Source organism: Astatotilapia calliptera, chromosome 4 (genome assembly GCF_964374335.1).
Source record: "Astatotilapia calliptera chromosome 4, fAstCal68.1, whole genome shotgun sequence".
Lineage (NCBI taxonomy): Eukaryota > Metazoa > Chordata > Actinopteri > Cichliformes > Cichlidae > Astatotilapia > Astatotilapia calliptera.
In genome coordinates, this window is record NC_137425.1 from 33,939,329 (window position 1) to 33,957,243 (window position 17,915).

A 17,915-nucleotide genomic window follows, 5' to 3' on the forward strand; every position below is an offset into this window, starting at 1 on the left:
GGTTCCAACACCATCATTAAGTTTGCAGATGACACCACGGTGATTGGCCTCATCAGTGACAACGATGAGGCCGCCTACAGGGAGGAGGTGGATCGTCTGGCTGAGTGGTGCGACAGAAACAACCTGCTGCATAACACCGAGAAGACCAAGGAGCTCATCGTGGACTACAGGAGGAATGCTGACCCACATCCACCCATCCACATTAAGGGGACGGCTGTGGAGCGTGTGAGCAGCTTCAAGTTCCTGGGAGTCCACATCTCCGAGGATCTCACCTGGACGACCAACTGCTCCAAGCTGGTCAAGAAGGCTCACCAGCGCCTCTTCTTCTTGAGGACTCTGAGGAAGAACCACCTGTCCTCAGACATCCTGGTGAACTTCTATCGTTGCACCATCGAGAGCATCCTGACCAACTGTATAACAGTCTGGTACGGGAACTGCTCTGCCTCGGACCGGAAGGCATTGCAGAGGGTCGTGAAAACTGCCCAGCGCATCGCCGGAGCACCACTTCCTGCCATAAAAGACATCTACAGGAAGCGGTGTCTGAAAAGGGCTGGGAAAATCATCAAAGACCCCAGTCACCCATCACATGGACTCTTCACCCTCCTGCCCTCTGGGAGGCGCCACAGGAGCCTCCGGACTAAGACCACCAGGTACCGGAACAGCTTCTTCCCCACAGCTGTCAGACTCCTGAACTCTGCCTCCTGACATCTGATCCACGTTAACACATGGACTGAACATACACACACCCACAATGGACAACTGTACCCTCAAACACACAATAATAACATGGACTGAACCACCACTCACAACCACTAGCACTTTATATAGCCTCTGTAGAAACTATCTACACCCTCACTTATCTTAACTGCACTACTGTATAGCCCTGTGTAAATAATCATTCTGTACATTCAATAATCTTTAATCCTACAACTGTTTACAACTTGCATAGTTCCCATTTCTGTATAGCTGTATATCTCAGATTCTGTAAAGTTATTTATTTCATATTCTGTATAGTTTTTCATATTTATATCCTGTTCATATCCTGTACATAGCTTGTACTCACTACAGCCTGTACATACTTATAGTTATAGAATATTCACAACATACCTCATACGTGTACATTATAACATACCATAATAGACCCATTTCTGTAATATACTCACATATCTATATTATTGCTAATATATATTGTAATATATCTATATCACTAAAGCACTTCTGGATGGATGCAAACTGCATTTCGTTGCCCTGTACCTGTGCATGTGCAATGACAATAAAGTTGAATTCTATTCTATTCTATTCTATTCTATAGGAGGTACCACGAGGAGAGGGGAGTCAAGGCAACAGGCCCGTACATCTGTGCCTTGGATTTTCACTTTAAAGTGGCATTAAAGCTGAGTTTGAACGCTCTGCATCTAATCAAATTCAAAATGTAGCATAACATGAAAAGCTCTGTTTACATGGAGAGTCGGATCATCAGAGAACCAGCTTTTTGAAGAGCCGTACACAGTTGCTTGTTATCTGTGCTGTGTGCATGCCTATTTATGTGCTGAAGGTGAAAACACTGAGCAAAGGGAGGAGTGTATGATCTGTAGATACTATGGAAGCTGAAGATTGTACCTGACACCGTTTGCTGCTGCCACCTTCTGGCCTTCAGGTGCTCTGGACGTGCTGTTTTTTGTCCTACAGCTTTAAGAGGCTCTGTCTCGGCTCTTAGTTGTTGGCACACCTGTTCACCATAAGTCATCACAGCACAGCTCATGGGCTGGGCTCCTCCAAAGGTAACCACCAAGCTGATGTTGGTTGGAGTTGTTTTATATGTTTAGATTAGTTTGTTGTCTCCTGCATGCTGTCATCTGCTGCTCTCCCTCAGGTATGTTCCCAGCTCAGGTGTGTTTGTGAGGGAGTGTTAGGGACCCGCAGAGACACTGGAGACAATAACTTGTACGAGCACAACTAAACTCATGGCTGCTGATCATTTAAGGTTTACCTTCAAAGTAGGAACTGCTGTCCTCCCTTAAACTGTGTGTACAGTGACTGGAGAACAATCCTCAGTGCTGGCCTACACCTGGGACACTGCAAACCAGGGTGCTTTGCTAGAAAGCAAGTTCAGCACATGCAGGATGTGTTTCTGATATCGCGGTTTCGCAATCTAGCTTTGAGCACATTCATGGTTCCTTTCATCCTCGGCACCAGTTGCTGCTTGTTGGGAACATGACCTCCAACTATCTGTCCACTAACTCTTGGGAAGAGCCCATCAGGATGCTTGGTGAAAAACCTCATTTTAAAAACAGCCCTGCACACTGTTCCTTCACCGTGACCAAAGAGTTCCATGATTCCAGATGCTGACAAGTAATGTCGCTCGGTTGTAACAGATCAAGTAGTGTAATTGTGTTTGTGTGCAGTTCTTTATTTATATATTTGGATTGTCCGGGCATACGAGCACAGCTAAACCTACAGCCGCTGATCATTTAACCTTTAGCTTGGCTTCCCAGTTAAAGTGTTTACAGAGAGGGAATGATTGAATCAGGGTGTCATTTCTCATCTGCACGTGTATGTTGTCCATGCTACCTCAGAGATATTTCAAAGGAAAGGTTAGACCTGTCTCCTTGAGGGATTATTTAAAGCTTCAAGTCCTCTGATCCTCCGTCTTGCCATCAGCTCAGTTTAATAGAATAGAATAGAATAGAATAGAATAGAATGCAACTTTATTGTCATTGCACATGCACAGGTACAGGGCAACGAAATGCAGTTTGCATCCATCCAGAAGTGCTTTAGTGACATAGATATATTACAATATATATTAGCAATAATATAGATATGTAAGTATATTACAGAAATGGGTCTATTATGGTATGTTATAATGTACACGGTATGAAGTATGTTGTGAATATTCTATAACTATAAGTATGTACAGGCTGTAGTGAGTACAAGCTATGTACAGGCTATGAACAGGATATAAATATGAAAAACTATACAGAATATGAAATAAATAACTTTACAGAATCTGAGATATACAGCTATACAGAAATGGGAACTATGCAAGTTGTAAACAGTTGTAGGGTTAAAAATTATCGTATGTACAGAATGATTATTTACACAGAGCTATACAGTAGTGCAGTTAAGATAAGTGAGGGTGTAGATAGTTTCTACAGAGGTATATAAAGTGCTAGTGGTTGTGAGTGGTGGTTCAGTCCATGTTATTATTGTGTGTTTGAGGGTACAGTTGTCCATTGTGGGTGTGTGTATGTTCAGTCCATGTGTTAACGTGGATCAGATGTCAGGAGGCAGAGTTCAGGAGTCTGACAGCTGTGGGGAAGAAGCTGTTCCGGTACCTGGTGGTCTTAGTCCGGAGGCTCCTGTGGCGCCTCCCAGAGGGCAGGAGGGTGAAGAGTCCATGTGATGGGTGACTGGGGTCTTTGATGATTTTCCCAGCCCTTTTCAGACACCGCTTCCTGTAGATGTCTTTTATGGCAGGAAGTGGTGCTCCGGCGATGCGCTGGGCAGTTTTCACGACCCTCTGCAATGCCTTCCGGTCCGAGGCAGAGCAGTTCCCGTACCAGACTGTTATACAGTTGGTCAGGATGCTCTCGATGGTGCAACGATAGAAGTTCACCAGGATGTCTGAGGACAGGTGGTTCTTCCTCAGAGTCCTCAAGAAGAAGAGGCGCTGGTGAGCCTTCTTGACCAGCTTGGAGCAGTTGGTCGTCCAGATGAGATCCTCGGAGATGTGGACTCCCAGGAACTTGAAGCTGCTCACACGCTCCACAGCCGTCCCCTTAATGTGGATGGGTGGATGTGGGTCAGCATTCCTCCTGTAGTCCACGATGAGCTCCTTGGTCTTCTCGGTGTTATGCAGCAGGTTGTTTGTGTCGCACCACTCAGCCAGACGATCCACCTCCTCCCTGTAGGCGGCCTCATCGTTGTCACTGATGAGGCCAATCACCGTGGTGTCATCTGCAAACTTAATGATGGTGTTGGAACCATCAGCAGGTCTGCAGTCGTGGGTGAAGAGGGAGTAGAGGAAAGGGCTCATCACACAGCCTTGTGGTACACCGGTGTTCATCGTGACTGTAGATGAACAGCGGTTATCCAGCCGGACATGTTGGGGGCGGTTGGTCAGGAAGTCCAGTAACCATTTGCAGATGAGGGAACTGATGCCCAGGTCTGTCAGTTTCCTGATGAGTTGTGAGGGGTGGATTGTATTGAATGCTGAACTGAAGTCTATAAACAGCATTCTGGCGTAGGTGGTGTTGTTGTCCAGGTGTAGTAGTAGTATAGTAGTAGTATTTATTTATTGTCATTGTCAAGAACAATGAAATTGCGTTTGGGGCTTCCATACAACCCAAAAAAAGAAGAAAATAATAAATACCCCTTAAAACCCAAGTGTACATATTTAACCCAGTGTGACTCCAATGCAATAAGACAATCCTTAGCAATAATGTTCGTAGAAATTCAGACAAAGACCTGAGAAACATGACAAAATACAACAATGCAACCCATTCAATATTATTGTACTGTGAGATATGATATCAGATATGATAGTTATCTATTTAAGAAAGGGGGGGGGGCAGGAGGGGGAAGATAATAAAGATATGATGCACCAATGCAGACCAGTTCATTGCTATTAAGAAGTTGGATATGGTTATTGTCCGTGAGAGGGGGGCAGAGAGTTCAGGAGCCTCACAGCCTGTGGATACAGGCTGTTGGCCAGTCTGGATGTTCTGGCCTGTATAGACCTGTACCTTCTCCCTGAGGGCAGCAGATGGAAAAGGTGGCGCGCAGGGTGATGTTGGTCCCGCAGGATACTGTGCACCCTCCTCAGACAGCGAGTGGGGAAGATATTACTGATCTCTGGCAGACTTGTTCCAATAATTCTGCCAGCTTCTTTCACCACCCGCTGGAGTGCTTGCTGATCGGCCTTGGTGCAGCTGGGGAACCACACTAGAAATCCATACGTCAGAACGCTGCTGATGGCACAGTTGTAGAAGTTCAACATCAGAGATCTGGGAATGTGTGCGCTCCGCAGTCTCCTCCGGTAGTAGAGGCGCTGTTGGGCCTTCCGTACAACTGAGGTGATATGGTTGCCCCAAGACAGGTCCTCGGTCACAGTTACCCCCAAGAATTTAAAACTGCTCACCCTCTCCACCGCCTCACTGCCAATGAAGAGAGGCAGATGGTTGTTATGACCCCTCTTCCGGAAATCTACAATGATCTCCTTGGTCTTTTTGGTGTTTAAGACCAAGTTATTGTCGTGGCACCATGACTCTAGTTGTTGCACCTCTGTCCTATAGTTTGTCTCATCGTTGTTGGATATAAGTCCGAGCACTGTAGTGTCATCTGCAAACTTAACAATGAGATTGGACGCACAGGAGGAAATACAGTCATGGGTGAAGAGAGTGTATAGCAGAGGGCTCAGAACACAACCCTGAGGGGCACCGGTGTTGACCACAAGGGTGGAAGAGGTGTTCTTACCCACTCTGACACTCTGTCTACGGTTAGTGAGGAAGTCCACAATCCAGTTGCACAGAGAGGAGTTAAGTCCCAGTTGGTGGAGTTTGGGACGGAGTTTGTATGGCCGGATGGTATTAAAAGCCGAGCTGTAGTCTACAAAGAGGAGCCGTGCATAGGTGTTCCTGTGTTCCAAGTGCTTCAGTAATGTGTGCAGCACTGTGGCGATCGCATCCTCGGTTGACCGGTTCTCCCTGTATGCAAACTGGTGCGAGTCCAGGGATGGTGGAAAAGCAGCTCTGATGTGTTTAATGACCAGTCTCTCCAGGCATTTGGCGGGAATGGGGGTGAGTGCCACAGGTCTGAAATCGTTCAGACATGTGACATTTGACTGTTTTGGGATGGGAACGATGGTTGCTGCTTTGAAACAGGATGGTACCAGTGAACAGGACAACGAGGTGTTATATATAGAGGTGAAGACGTCCGCCAGGTCCGCAGCACAGTCTTTTAGCACCCGGCCCAGCACTCCATCCGGCCCGGCCGCCTTCCTGGTGTTAATGCTCCGGAACACACGCCTCAGCTCATGAGTGCTCAGGACCAGAGCAGGGTCGGTTGAGGGGAGAGGGGACAGGACAGGGTCGGTGTTCTCCCTATCAAAACGGGCATAAAAGAGATTTAGATCCTCAGCCAGAGTAGAACTGTCGGCTGAGGGTGATGGTGTTCTTCTTTTGTAGTCCGTGATAGCCCTGATGCCCTCCCAGACCTGCCTTGGGTTTGTGTTGTTCTCAAACCTGGCCTCGATACGCCTCCTGTACTGCTGCTTGGCAGTCTTGATGCCTCTTCTCAGGTTGGCCCTGGCAGCACTGTATGCCTCCTGGTCCCCGGATTTGAAAGCGTTGTTCCTTGTTCGAATAAGTTGTTGAACTCCGTGTGTCATCCAGGGTGGATTATTAGGGAACACACGGAATCGTTTCCAAGTTGTTACATTGTCCACACAGAAACAGATGTAGTCCAAGACAGTGGAGGTGTAACTGTCCAATGCGACACGATTGTCAGTGTCCTGCACCTTGAATACATCCCAGTCTGTGCAGTGGAAACAGTCCTGAAGCATCGGAATAGCGTCCTGCGGCCATGTTCTCACGGTTTTGGTTGTAATCCCAGTGCTCTTGATCTTTTGTGTGTATATTGGGTGTAGCAGAAGGGAGAGATGGTCTGACAGACCCAGGTGGGGATAAGCCTGGGCTCTGTACGCATTCGCCATGTTGGTGTACACCTGGTCCAACGTTCTATCTCCTCTGGTAGCACACTTCACATTACGGTGGAAATTGTGAAGTACAGATTTCAGGTCCGCGTGGTTAAAATCCCCAGCCGCAATAAAGACACTGTCCGGGTGTGCTACCAGGCTGTTATTGATGCTGCTGCTCAATTGTGCTAACGCTAGCTTAGCATTAGCATCTGGTGGAATGTAAACAGCGCAGATGTAAACGGCAGAAAATTCCCGAGGGAGATAGAATGGACGGCACTTTAACACCAACAGTTCTACCTCTGTACTGCACAGTCTTTCCGTTACCGTGACGTTCGTGCACCAAAAGTTGTTAATATAGATGCACAGCCCCCCGCCAGTCTTCTTACCCGAGTCCGCAGACCTGTCGGCTCGATAGGCGGTGCGGCCTGCTAGATCAATAGCCGCATCGGGAATGGCGCTGTCCAGCCAGGTTTCAGTGAAAATCATGCACGAACAGTTATTAAAAGTCCGTCGAGTGGCGATCTGCAGTCGTATCTCATCCAGTTTGTAACGGATTGAACGGGCGTTGGAGAGGAATATGATCGGGAGTGGTGGTTTAAACGGACTAGTCTTTAGCCGTGCCCACAGGCCTCCCCGCCTGCCTCTCTTCTGCCTCCGCTCGCAACGTCTGTGAGAGGACAGAGTGCAGTGCGATGGAGACTGCATCCTCTGTGCTCCTGTTCTGGCGGTATGCGAATTGGTGGGGGTCCAGGGTGGGGGGGAGACAGGATTTGAAGTGTGCTAGGACCAGCTGCTCTAAGCACTTAGTGATGATGGGGGTGAGTGCTACTGGGCGGTAATCATTGAGGCAAGATGGGTTGGAGTTTTTGGGTATCGGGACGATGGAGGTGGATTTGAAGCAGGCTGGTACCACAGCGTGGGCCAAGGACAGGTTGAATATGTCTGTGAGCACTCCTGCAAGCTCCCCAGAACACGCTCTGAGAACACGCCTGGGGATGCCATCAGGACCTGCAGCCTTGTGGACATTGATCCTGCTCAGCACCGCTCCTACATCGGTGGGGGAGAGAGTCAGAGGTTGGTGGTCTGGCGTCACGTCTGCTTTGGTTGTGGTTGTGGGGTTCCCTCGCTCAAAACGAGCATAAAAGTTGTTGAGCTCGTTGAGGAAGGAGACATCAGAGGATGCGGAGGAGGGTTTGGTGGTCCTGTAGTCTGTGATGGTCTGGAGTCCTTGCCACATGTGTCGGGGGTTGGAGTTGGAGAAGTGTTCTTCTACCTTCTTTTTGTAATGGTGTTTGGCTTTTTTGATGCCCTTCTTTAGATTAGCCCTGGCTGTACTGTAGGCGTGTGCATCTCCTGACCTAAAGGCAGTGTTGCGGGCCTTCAGGAGGAGACGAACATCCCGGTTCATCCAAGGCTTCTGGTTGGGGTACATGGTGATCCGTTTCTGGGTGGTGACACTGTCTGTGGTTTTGGAGATGTAATCCAGTACAGATGAGGCGTACTGGTCCAGGTCTGTGTGGGTGAACATATTCCAGTCTGTGTTTTTAAATCTGTCCTGGAGCACTGCGTCTGTCCCCTCTGGCCACACTTTAATTGTCCTCACAGCAGGTTTCACACGTTGGATGAGTGGTGAATACCGAGGTGTGAGGAACATGGAGAGATGGTCCGATTGTCCAATGTGGGGGAGGGGTGTGGCTTTGTAGGCTCCAGCCAGGTTGGAATACACATGGTCTAAAGTCTTGTCTCCTCTGGTGTGGCAGGAGACATGTTGGTGGAATCTGGGGAGGACTGTCTTTAAGTTGGTGTGGTTGAAGTCGCCAGCAACAATAAAAGCAGCCTCGGGGTGTTTATTCTGGTGTTTGTTAATGGCTGCAGAAAGTTCTTTCATGGCCAACCTAGCATTAGCGTCGGGGGGGATATACACGGCAGTGAGTATGATAGAGGTCTAGAGAATCTAGACCAGGCTAAAAGTTTATTATCTTAGGACGGTCTAAGTCATCTGGATGTAAAGTGACTTTAATGTGCATTTCGGCTCCGGAGCCTAATAAAGCTCTTTCCTGGCAGGTGTTGGTGGGTCGAGCAGTCTGACGGAGGAACGTAGTCGGCCATCTTGGAAAGAAGAAAATGTTTTCTTCACACACGGTGAGAAAAACATCGTTTTTATAAATCATGAGTCCGAACATTTTACAGACTTTTATACGTGAAATTGTTCGTAGTTTATAAACACATCTGGAAGTGCCGTGCAAACCAAGGCCGAGCTGCTTTTAGGAAACGTGAAAAGTCTATCAGTACAACTTTCATGAATGATCATCATTTATTGTCATTATATCATTATGATTATTGTTAACTACCACCCTTTAGTAATTATTTACAGTTTTCCAGAACATGAGAAACTAAATGCATGTTAAGAAAAGAAAATAGTAAATGGAAAGACGAAGGCTTCAACCTCTTAGACCTTTCCTTATTTCCAACACAGCTGATTTAAATGGTTAAATGACTTCCAGTTCTCCTGCTAACGAACTAATCAATTGATTCAGGTGTGCTGACCCAGGGTAAGATCTAAAACCTGCAGGACACCGGCCCTCGAGGCCTGGAGTTCGACACCCCTGGTCTTACACCAAGGACTAAATGGTTCATTTTTGGCTCGCTGCACTGTAACAGGGACGGGGTGATTTGCAGAGCACTTTGTAAATGAGGACTGTGTGCAAGAGGTGCAAGTGCACGGGTGAAGTCGCACTGTCCCCTCTGCATTTGATTGTCCCTCGTTGGGTCGGGCGTAAAGACTGAGCAGGGCAATCAGCTGGTAGAACCGATGTCCACTAGATGCAATCAGCGATGCACTTGTTTAAATGTATTTTATGCAATAATACAGTGTCAGAGTCAGAGAGAGGCCGGCACGACAAAACAAGATTTAACTCAAACACTTATTAAGCTTCTGACTCCCTGCCTGTGTCTTTGTTGCTGTAGGAACAAGACGCCAAAGAGAGCCCAACACCTCAGTGCTCTCAGTTGGCTGAAGATGCTCACTCAAGTGCAAACTTACTTGAGCACTATAGGTGTGATCAGTGTAACAAGAAGTTTCATGCCCCGTGTCACCTCAGAAGACACCAGCGCATCCACAGTGGGGAAAAGCCCTTCAGTTGTGACCAGTGTGGAAAGACTTTTACTCGGAAAAGCAACTTAAAAACACATCACCTCAGCCACAGCGGCGTCAAACCACACATGTGCCACCAGTGTGGAAAGACATTTAGTTTGATGGGCAACTTGAGAACTCATCAGCGCCTGCACAGAGGAGTCAAACCATACGCATGTAGCCAGTGTGAGAAGGCTTTTACTCAGATGGGCCACTTACAAACCCATAAGATGGTCCACAGCGGAGAAAAACCCCACATATGTGAGGAGTGCGGAAAGACATTTAGTTTGATGAGCAGCTTGAGAACTCATCAGCGCCTGCACAGAGGAGTCAAACCATACGCATGTAGCCAGTGTGAGAAGGCTTTTGCTCAGATGAGCTACTTAAAAATCCATGAGATGGTCCACAGCGGAGAAAAACCCCACACATGTGAGGAGTGCGGAAAGGCTTTTAATCATCAGAGCAACTTAAAGAGACATAAACTGGTCCACAGTGGAGTTAAAGCACACAAGTGTGACCAGTGTGGGAGGGCTTTTGCTTTGAAGTCGAGCTTGGAGACACACAAGCTGGTGCCGCATGTGACCTTTCTGGGAAAGCCTCCAGCCAGCGACCCCAGAAACATGCCAACAGACGCTGATACGTGATCGGTGCAGCAGTTCAGTTTACACAAACTCGAGCTTAAGTCAACTCTACGCTTACTGACCATGGACACGCACCAGTGCGACCAGTGTGACAAAGCCTAGAACCAGTTTAGAGGTAATTCAGTCAGTTTTTTTAAACAAGCTAATGTGTATATAAAAGATTTGTTACTGGTAATACAGCAAAACTTTATTGTAGTTTTTAAAGTTCAAGTTAAACCATGTGAAATAAGTTGGATAATACACGGTGTTACATATGGGACACAAACGCAGCGTTTTGGGACAACATGGTTTCTGTTGGGTTTACACAAACTGTAAAGATGTTATTAAGATGTTATTAAGATGTTATTAAGATGTTATTAAGATGTTATTAAGATGTTATTAAGATGTTATTACGATGTTATTACGATGTTATTACGATGTTATTACGGTCAATGTTAGCTCTACATGGGTGTTAGATTTCAAAATAAAATCCTTTTAAACGATCGTCTCGTTTCATTTATCACCAGCAGAACAGTCTCCAACAGTGTCCAACTTTATGGCTCATAATGGGCAAAGACGCGGCTACAACTTTGATGCTAATCTGAAGTGAATAAAACTATAATAGGACATGAAATGCATTTAGATCTGTACATATGCTGTAATGATCACATGATGTGGCGCCATCCTTTCTGAAATTAAACCGACAACAGATTTGTTGTCTGGGGCATTTAACACAAACTGATTTGAATAAAACGACATCATGAATGCAAAAAACGATGCAGCTGCATTCATATTCATATTTCCTCCTCGGTTCCAACTATTAATACAGAAATGCAAATGCATCATTCTTTTCTTGAAATTTAAACACAGGTTTATAAACTGTCTCAGCAGTTCTTAAGTACATTTAGTAAAACAGGTAAACACTTACTAAAACACAGTCATTGTGTCCTTACATGCTGTCGTTTTAGCAGACTCTCAAACCAGTTTCAGTCCAGTAGTGTCCGTATCACTGCCGCCCAAAACCAGTATCACGAGCTCAGTGTGTCACATGGCCTTGCTTGACCAGATGGTGCTATTCAAAATGTTGCCAGAAGGGATAATGAGCATCACTCTCATGCCAACAGTTATGGCAAAGATTTTATTCTGCACGTTTGATCTGAGACACAACTGGTTATCCATCAAAGTTCAACAGTTTAAAGTCCACAACTTTCCACACTCTGATAAGCACATCCCAGCGGTGACCGCCCCGCCGGTTCCCAGACTGCAGCCTTGGCGTTCGCTCTGGGGCTTATTTTTAGCTACACACATGGCACTTTTCCATTTTATCATTCTTTATTAAACATCTTACAAAGAAGTATTTAACTTTAATTAGTTTTACCAGAGTGTGCATGTTTATGGATGTTAGAGAAAAATACAAGGTGCAGATACTGCACATCTGCAGTCCCCAACAGGTCACATGTGCATATAACCAAAAGTCAAATACAGAAAATAATCCTGCTACTTTGGCCCTAGTGCAACTCTCTGTTGGTATTTGGTTTAAACTGCAAGAGTGGCTACAAATCTGTGGTTAAGCTGCACTTCCTGCTGTTTCTCCCTCTGTACTCGTTGCTCTTTAGGTCAGTATGTGGTAGTTTTCCATGTCCCAGTGGAGATTTCCTCTCGTGCAAGCTTTCCTCACGCGCACACTGAGCCCTCATCCTTTCTACACAAAATTCGTTTGTCTACTTCATAAACAAGACTAATAGTCAGCAAACATCTTGGCTTCACTTGGATTCTCAAGTTTAAAATACATGGAAAGTTTGGGAAACTATGGTTTACCCTGACGGGAGCATGAATGTGGACAGCAGCGGTGGCACCGAAATTTATTCAGTATTTGCTGAGGCATCAGATTCTCGACAGCTGGCAGTAAAGAAAGAGTCAGGAGGCTGGGTGTAGTGGACACCGGTATATGTCTAAGCACCGACCTGGCAGATCTGATTACAATGTTAAAAACATAGAGCTTAACCCTCATCAGTAACATGACAACTGTAACATGCTGTAAGTATGAGCACTTTTATGAAACTTCACTAAAGTGTATTATTGTGTTGTCAAGCTTGAATGCATTGTAAGTGAATGGGTTCTGTTTGTTCAGCTACAACTGGGAAGAAAAACTTTCTGACCAATAAGGTGGAGACGGTGGCATACTTGTGTTGTATCAGCCTATCGGAAGGTTTTTGAAGGTCTGATTTCAAGATATAACACTGGGACAGATGATAGTTTAACAAGGCTGTAGCAATATTACTGTTGTTATTGCTAATGACTGTTACGTGTCTCTGCTGGAGCAGACCTAGAGTAGATATTATGTTTTGTCTGTCCCTGCTCTCATGAACAAGGCATCTTTCAAACTGCTTGAAGGAATTTCTTCAGTTTCCGTAAGGATTTTGCCAAAGTTTAAGGTCATCCCAACACTGCGACACTCATTCTGAGTTCATTTGTGAAGTGTGACAGAACTTCACACAAATGCCAAACAGGACAACAGCAAGTTAAAACAATGCTGAAGTGTTTTTATTGTATGACGAGCAGAAAAGAATTTGAGGTTGCAACGTTATCCTTGTTGCACTGCAATCTTGGGATGTGAGAACCTGAAAGCCTGAAATCTGTACCCCATCCACAACACACCTTTTCTCTGTACTCCTCCCCAGCACCCTGCAGTCACATGCGCCTGCAGGTAGATAAAAACCTCAAAAGAGACACTGGTCGCCATTCTGCTCAGAAGCTTTTCAGGAGCTTTCAGAAGATTCACGAGTTCAGGCGTCTCCACCGTGCAGACATACAGGAGCAGGTATGGACCTCTCACTCACTACAAAAACATCTGAGCTGTATTCGGTGCAATACTGTGAGCCAGTTTCTTGTTTAGAGTGGATGTTTCAGGCTACAGCAGCATTACAGTAACTTTTGTGCATTTTTCCTGCAGTAATTGTGCGTTTACAAACACATTTCAGCAGCACATGCAAACCATCACAGTATAAATGCAGCTCTCTGTTTCCATATTTGGCAACCTTTGGTCTTCCACAACAGCTCCAGGACGGTGTAACCAGGGCAACAGAGTAATATATTGTCCTAAAAGGATAATATTTTACCAAGCCTTGCAACATGCTGCAAATAGCGACGCGCTAAATAGCATGTTAGATAAACTGCCAAAAATACATCCAGAGGAGCAGGTGTTTGGTCTCTCACTCTCATGTCATGAGCTCTCAGCAGATGGTGGAACATGAGCCGCTTTGTTTTGGACTAACCTCCATGTTAAACTGGATTTTATGACAGAGAAATATGGAGTGAAAGGAAAGGCCTTACTTCAGCCTGCAAATCGGTTTTTAATGCACAGGAACTGGAAATTATTAACCTGATAACCTGGGAAGTCATTAGCTTACATACGTGTAAAATAAATATGAAATCATTTGTAAGCGTCAGTGTTTCATGTGATTTCTAAGTCATTTTTAACATGTGACCTGTTTGGTGTAGGATGCATTTGGTGGGCACTTTGGGGCTTTTTCTGACCTTGCTGCATCTCTCTAACTCGCTGCTGCTGGGAGCCTTTAACATCAAATCCTTCGGAGACACCAAAGCCTCCAACACCACTCTGATGAACATCATTACCAAGGTCTGGGACTTTTCCCTCTTTGGTAGATATGACAGTTTGTACAAAATGTTTACATCCACCCATTTGTAATGCAATTTGGGTCAGAGTGCTTTCAAAACCAATCCAGAAGTGTTATCTTGTGTGTGCGTTTTGAAATAGTTTGAACTGAATTTTGAGAAATGCTTTGGATGATTTGGCCTGTTGCAGAAGTAAACCTGAATATTCCCAGAATATTCCCACCTCTATGCTTAAGGAATGATCAATGAAATAACTGGATGTGCAACAGCTGTAGCGTTGCCTTTACAATCTAAAGCTTAACACATGAATTTTTTCGTGCAAGGTAAAATATAAACAAACGTGATGTTGCAAGATGGACAATCAGCTGATTCATTTTCATTTTTTATTTGTGTTTTGCAGATTGTCCAACGCTATGACGTCATTCTGATCCAAGAGGTCAGAGACAGTGATCTCTCAGCAACCCAAAAACTCATGGAGTACGTCAACAAGTGAGTCCACACACCGAACATGGAACATTCAGAGTAACACTGAGCATGAAATGCAAACGTATGGAAACATAAAAGTGTGTGTTTGTTTCCCCCCAGAGATTCTCCTCAGTACAAATACATCGTCAGCGAGCCTCTCGGTGCGAGCACCTATAAAGAGCGATATCTCTTCCTTTACAGGTGCACCACGATGAAAAAAATAAGTCTCTACTCTACACACAGTGAAATGATATTTATTCAGTTCAATTTTATTTACACAGCGCCAAATCACAACAAGAGTCGCCTCAAGGCGCTTTATACTGTCAGGTAGACCCTACAATAACACATACAGAGAAAAACCCAACAATCAAATGACCCCTATGAGCAGCACTTTGGCAACAGTGGGAAGGAAAAACTCCCTTTTGACAGGAAGAAACCTCCGGCAGAGTCAGGCTCAGGGAGGGGCGGCTGTTTGCAACAAAACATGGTTCGTTGCAGTGATGCCGTGTAAAAGGCATTTTTAGTTCTTGCTCTAAATATGTATTTTGTAGAAAGGGAAAAAGTCTTTTTCATGGCAGAATGTGAATAGTTTGATTGTTTTCTTTGTTTCTTAAAGCCAAACAATTTAACAAAAATAAAAATGACTTGTTCACGTTGCCCGGGGTTAAAGTCAGGATTGGTGTTGGATCATCATCACTTAGACCTCAGAGGGTTAAAGAACCTCCCATAAGTTTCTCAAATAACCATTCAAAACAACTTGATTAAAAATTTATATTTCCAGCATGTTTGTAGTGTTTGAGGCATGTTTGAAGTAATTTAACGGCAAATCCTCCGTCTTTGTTCTGGCATAAACATACATCTTATACACACTCAGAATTCAGAAGTAGTGATTTAAAAAAAGGGGAAAAGCAGAACTACAATAAATTTGTCCCGAGAAGCAACTGGACATGTTTAGAAATGAAGTACACACTGGCAGCAAATGAAAAGGTGGTGATTTTCTCCACAGGGAGGCGCTGGTATCGGTGGCAAAAAGCTACACCTATGACGACGGCCCGGAGGAAACTGGACAAGACGCCTTTAGCAGGGAGCCGTTTGTCGTAATGTTCTCCTCCAAACACACTGGTAGGTGCTGTGGCTCGAGCTATACAGCTGTTTCTGCATCACACTGATAATGATGTGGATCCTCATTCAAACATTTGTGCGTGGTAGTTCCTGGGACATGTTAGTCACTAGTCCTTTATCATTCTCATGCGGTGTAAGCGCCTCCGTCACTGTCAACACTCCTTCGTTCCCTTCTCTTCTGTAGCTGTGAGAGACTTTACTCTGATCCCTCAGCACACCTCCCCAGAATCAGCTGTTCGGGAGCTAAATGCTCTCTATGACGTGGTGGCAGATGTCCGCGCTCGCTGGAACAATGATGTATTTACAGCCTACAAGTAAAAATCATTTATTTGGTGGAAAAACACACATTCGGTAAATGCGACTCACACTACTCTCCCTGCAGGACATCGTGCTGCTGGGTGACTTCAACGCAGGCTGTAGTTATGTGTCCGGGTCTGACTGGCAGCAGATCCGCATCTTCACTGACAAGACTTTCCATTGGCTGATCACTGATGCGGCCGACACTACCGTGTCGCAAACTGTCTGCCCTTACGACAGGTAGACAGATTGTGGCAGGTCGTTCTGATGTGTGCACGCAAACTCTAAACTCTAATCATCTTTCTGTGTTTGCAGGATTGTGGTCACTGCGGACATGATGAGAGGAGTGGTGAAAGATAGTGCGAAGGTGTATAACTACATGACGGACCTGAATCTCAAACAAGATCTGGTAACAGATGAATTTCAATCCTTATCTCTGTAAGAATTCATTTGAACTAAAAAGCACAACCTGCCTCATTCCCCGCTGACACTAATGGAAACGTCAATATAAAAAGTTAACATAATGCTGTATTCACTGCAACTGAGACCATAGACTCGTCAGCAAAATGTTTACTGAGCTCCAATCAGAAGAGAGGCATTCTACACAAAGGGCAAAGCAGTCGCCCCATCAGAAATCATGCAGTTTTAAAGCACTTTTGCTTTTTTAATATCAGCTTTGAGCTACAGAAAATCGAGCAACTTTGTAAAGCAGTGGCTGTAGTAACGACCACAGAGATGCAAACAAAATCATAATGCAGTGTATACTGTAGTGATGGCATTACCATGCAGGCACGTTGAGTTTTTCAGCACTGGAAAGAAACCTGTGGAAACTGAAGCCGTCTGCAGCACAAACTGTGAGCCACTAAAAGAACGGTTTCTCTGTCTCTCAGGCGTTGGCTGTCAGCGACCACTTCCCCGTGGAGGTGAAGCTGAGCGGTTAGGCTCACGTTGCTTGAACCGTGACTTCCACAAGCTTTCCACACATCGTGCTCAATCTGCAGCCAGCACAATGATCATTCAGTTGGGGACTACTGTCAGCCACAGCTTCATGAAATGCAAATGCACAATAAAGCCACTAAAAGAATTTCACTGAAAACTTGTGTGTTGTAAAGAATTCGGCTTCTTGTTGCAGTGGAGCACATTTGTCTGGAACATTTACTGAGACCCTTTGTTGATTTGGAAACCTTTAATAACGCGTGTGTATTTTATTTCACTTCCTTTGTCTGCTTAAATGTCTTCAGAGTTTAAAGTTTTTTAATTAATTTCCCAAAACAGCTCAAACACACAGCAAAACACTAACCTGCAAAACTGAGCCAAAAATGTTGAAAAAACATAAAAGAGCGGTAGAGTAATACAATCAGTCATCTTCAGTTACTCCTGTAAAGCTGAAATGTGTTCACCACATATGTTAACCTGTGATTTTTAAACACTGAAATGGAAAATCAGGTTGTCTGCATACAAAAAGCTAAAGACGCCTGGGAAATAGAGACACTAGAGTTTCTAATAGCGTCCAAGAGAAGTGTGCTTGGAGAGACGATAGCTGACTGCAGCCTCAAGATGGCAGTGATGTAGAAGCACATCACTTATGCTTTGGTATAACTGACTAGACAAGCACTGCTTGTCCTGGCTGAACAGTTGAGTTGGGGTTGCTGTAGTTCAGTTCTACTAATTGGAAGGTTTGCAGTTCAATACCAAGCTGCTGCAAAATACTTAGCCTCCCCCCCGAGGATGTAATATTAAAGTGAATACACGTGCTGATTTCATCTCTTTACATGAAAGAACATTTACTTTTCCAGGAGTCACATTAGTGACTTGTAGCTTTAGGCTTAGTAGACGACTCACACATTGACAAATCCAAACACATTTGAGGGTAATACTCTTAAATGTGTAAATGTAGTGCTCAAAGAAAACAGGGAGCACCACAGCAGAGGTCATTCATGTCTGT

General features: G+C 45.0%; 2 protein-coding genes and 1 long non-coding RNA gene across 6 annotated transcripts in view; all 3 read left to right on the plus strand.

Moving 5' to 3' along the window:
• LOC113021458 (uncharacterized) overlaps positions 1-17,915 on the plus strand; it is a 30,981-nt gene that overhangs the window by 6,648 nt on the left and 6,418 nt on the right. Inside the window, exon 5 of the mRNA XM_080300699.1 lies at positions 9,665-10,307. Coding sequence (XP_080156825.1) covers positions 9,665-10,307 — 643 coding nt within the window. The remainder of the gene's footprint in view (positions 1-9,664; positions 10,308-17,915) is intronic.
• Positions 1,789-8,840, plus strand: LOC145428390 (uncharacterized). The gene is made up of 2 exons (XR_013908683.1): positions 1,789-1,873; positions 8,762-8,840. It is a non-coding gene; the product is annotated as an uncharacterized LOC145428390 (long non-coding RNA).
• On the plus strand, positions 12,392-17,066 carry LOC113033040 (deoxyribonuclease-1). Of its 4 annotated transcripts, none has more exons than XM_080300512.1 (10): positions 12,392-12,487; positions 13,132-13,271; positions 13,952-14,090; positions 14,487-14,575; positions 14,651-14,752; positions 15,558-15,673; positions 15,858-15,970; positions 16,056-16,210; positions 16,286-16,379; positions 16,861-17,066. In XM_080300512.1, exons 3-10 carry the CDS (start codon positions 13,953-13,955, stop codon positions 16,909-16,911), a joined length of 858 nt encoding a protein of 285 aa, XP_080156638.1. In that variant the 5' UTR covers positions 12,392-12,487; positions 13,132-13,271; position 13,952; the 3' UTR covers positions 16,912-17,066. The 4 variants fall into 4 exon arrangements, with proteins under 4 accessions (XP_080156638.1, XP_080156639.1, XP_026042097.1 ...); XM_080300513.1 differs by having other exon boundaries at positions 14,672-14,752; XM_026186312.2 differs by lacking the exon at positions 12,392-12,487 and adding an exon at positions 12,742-12,861.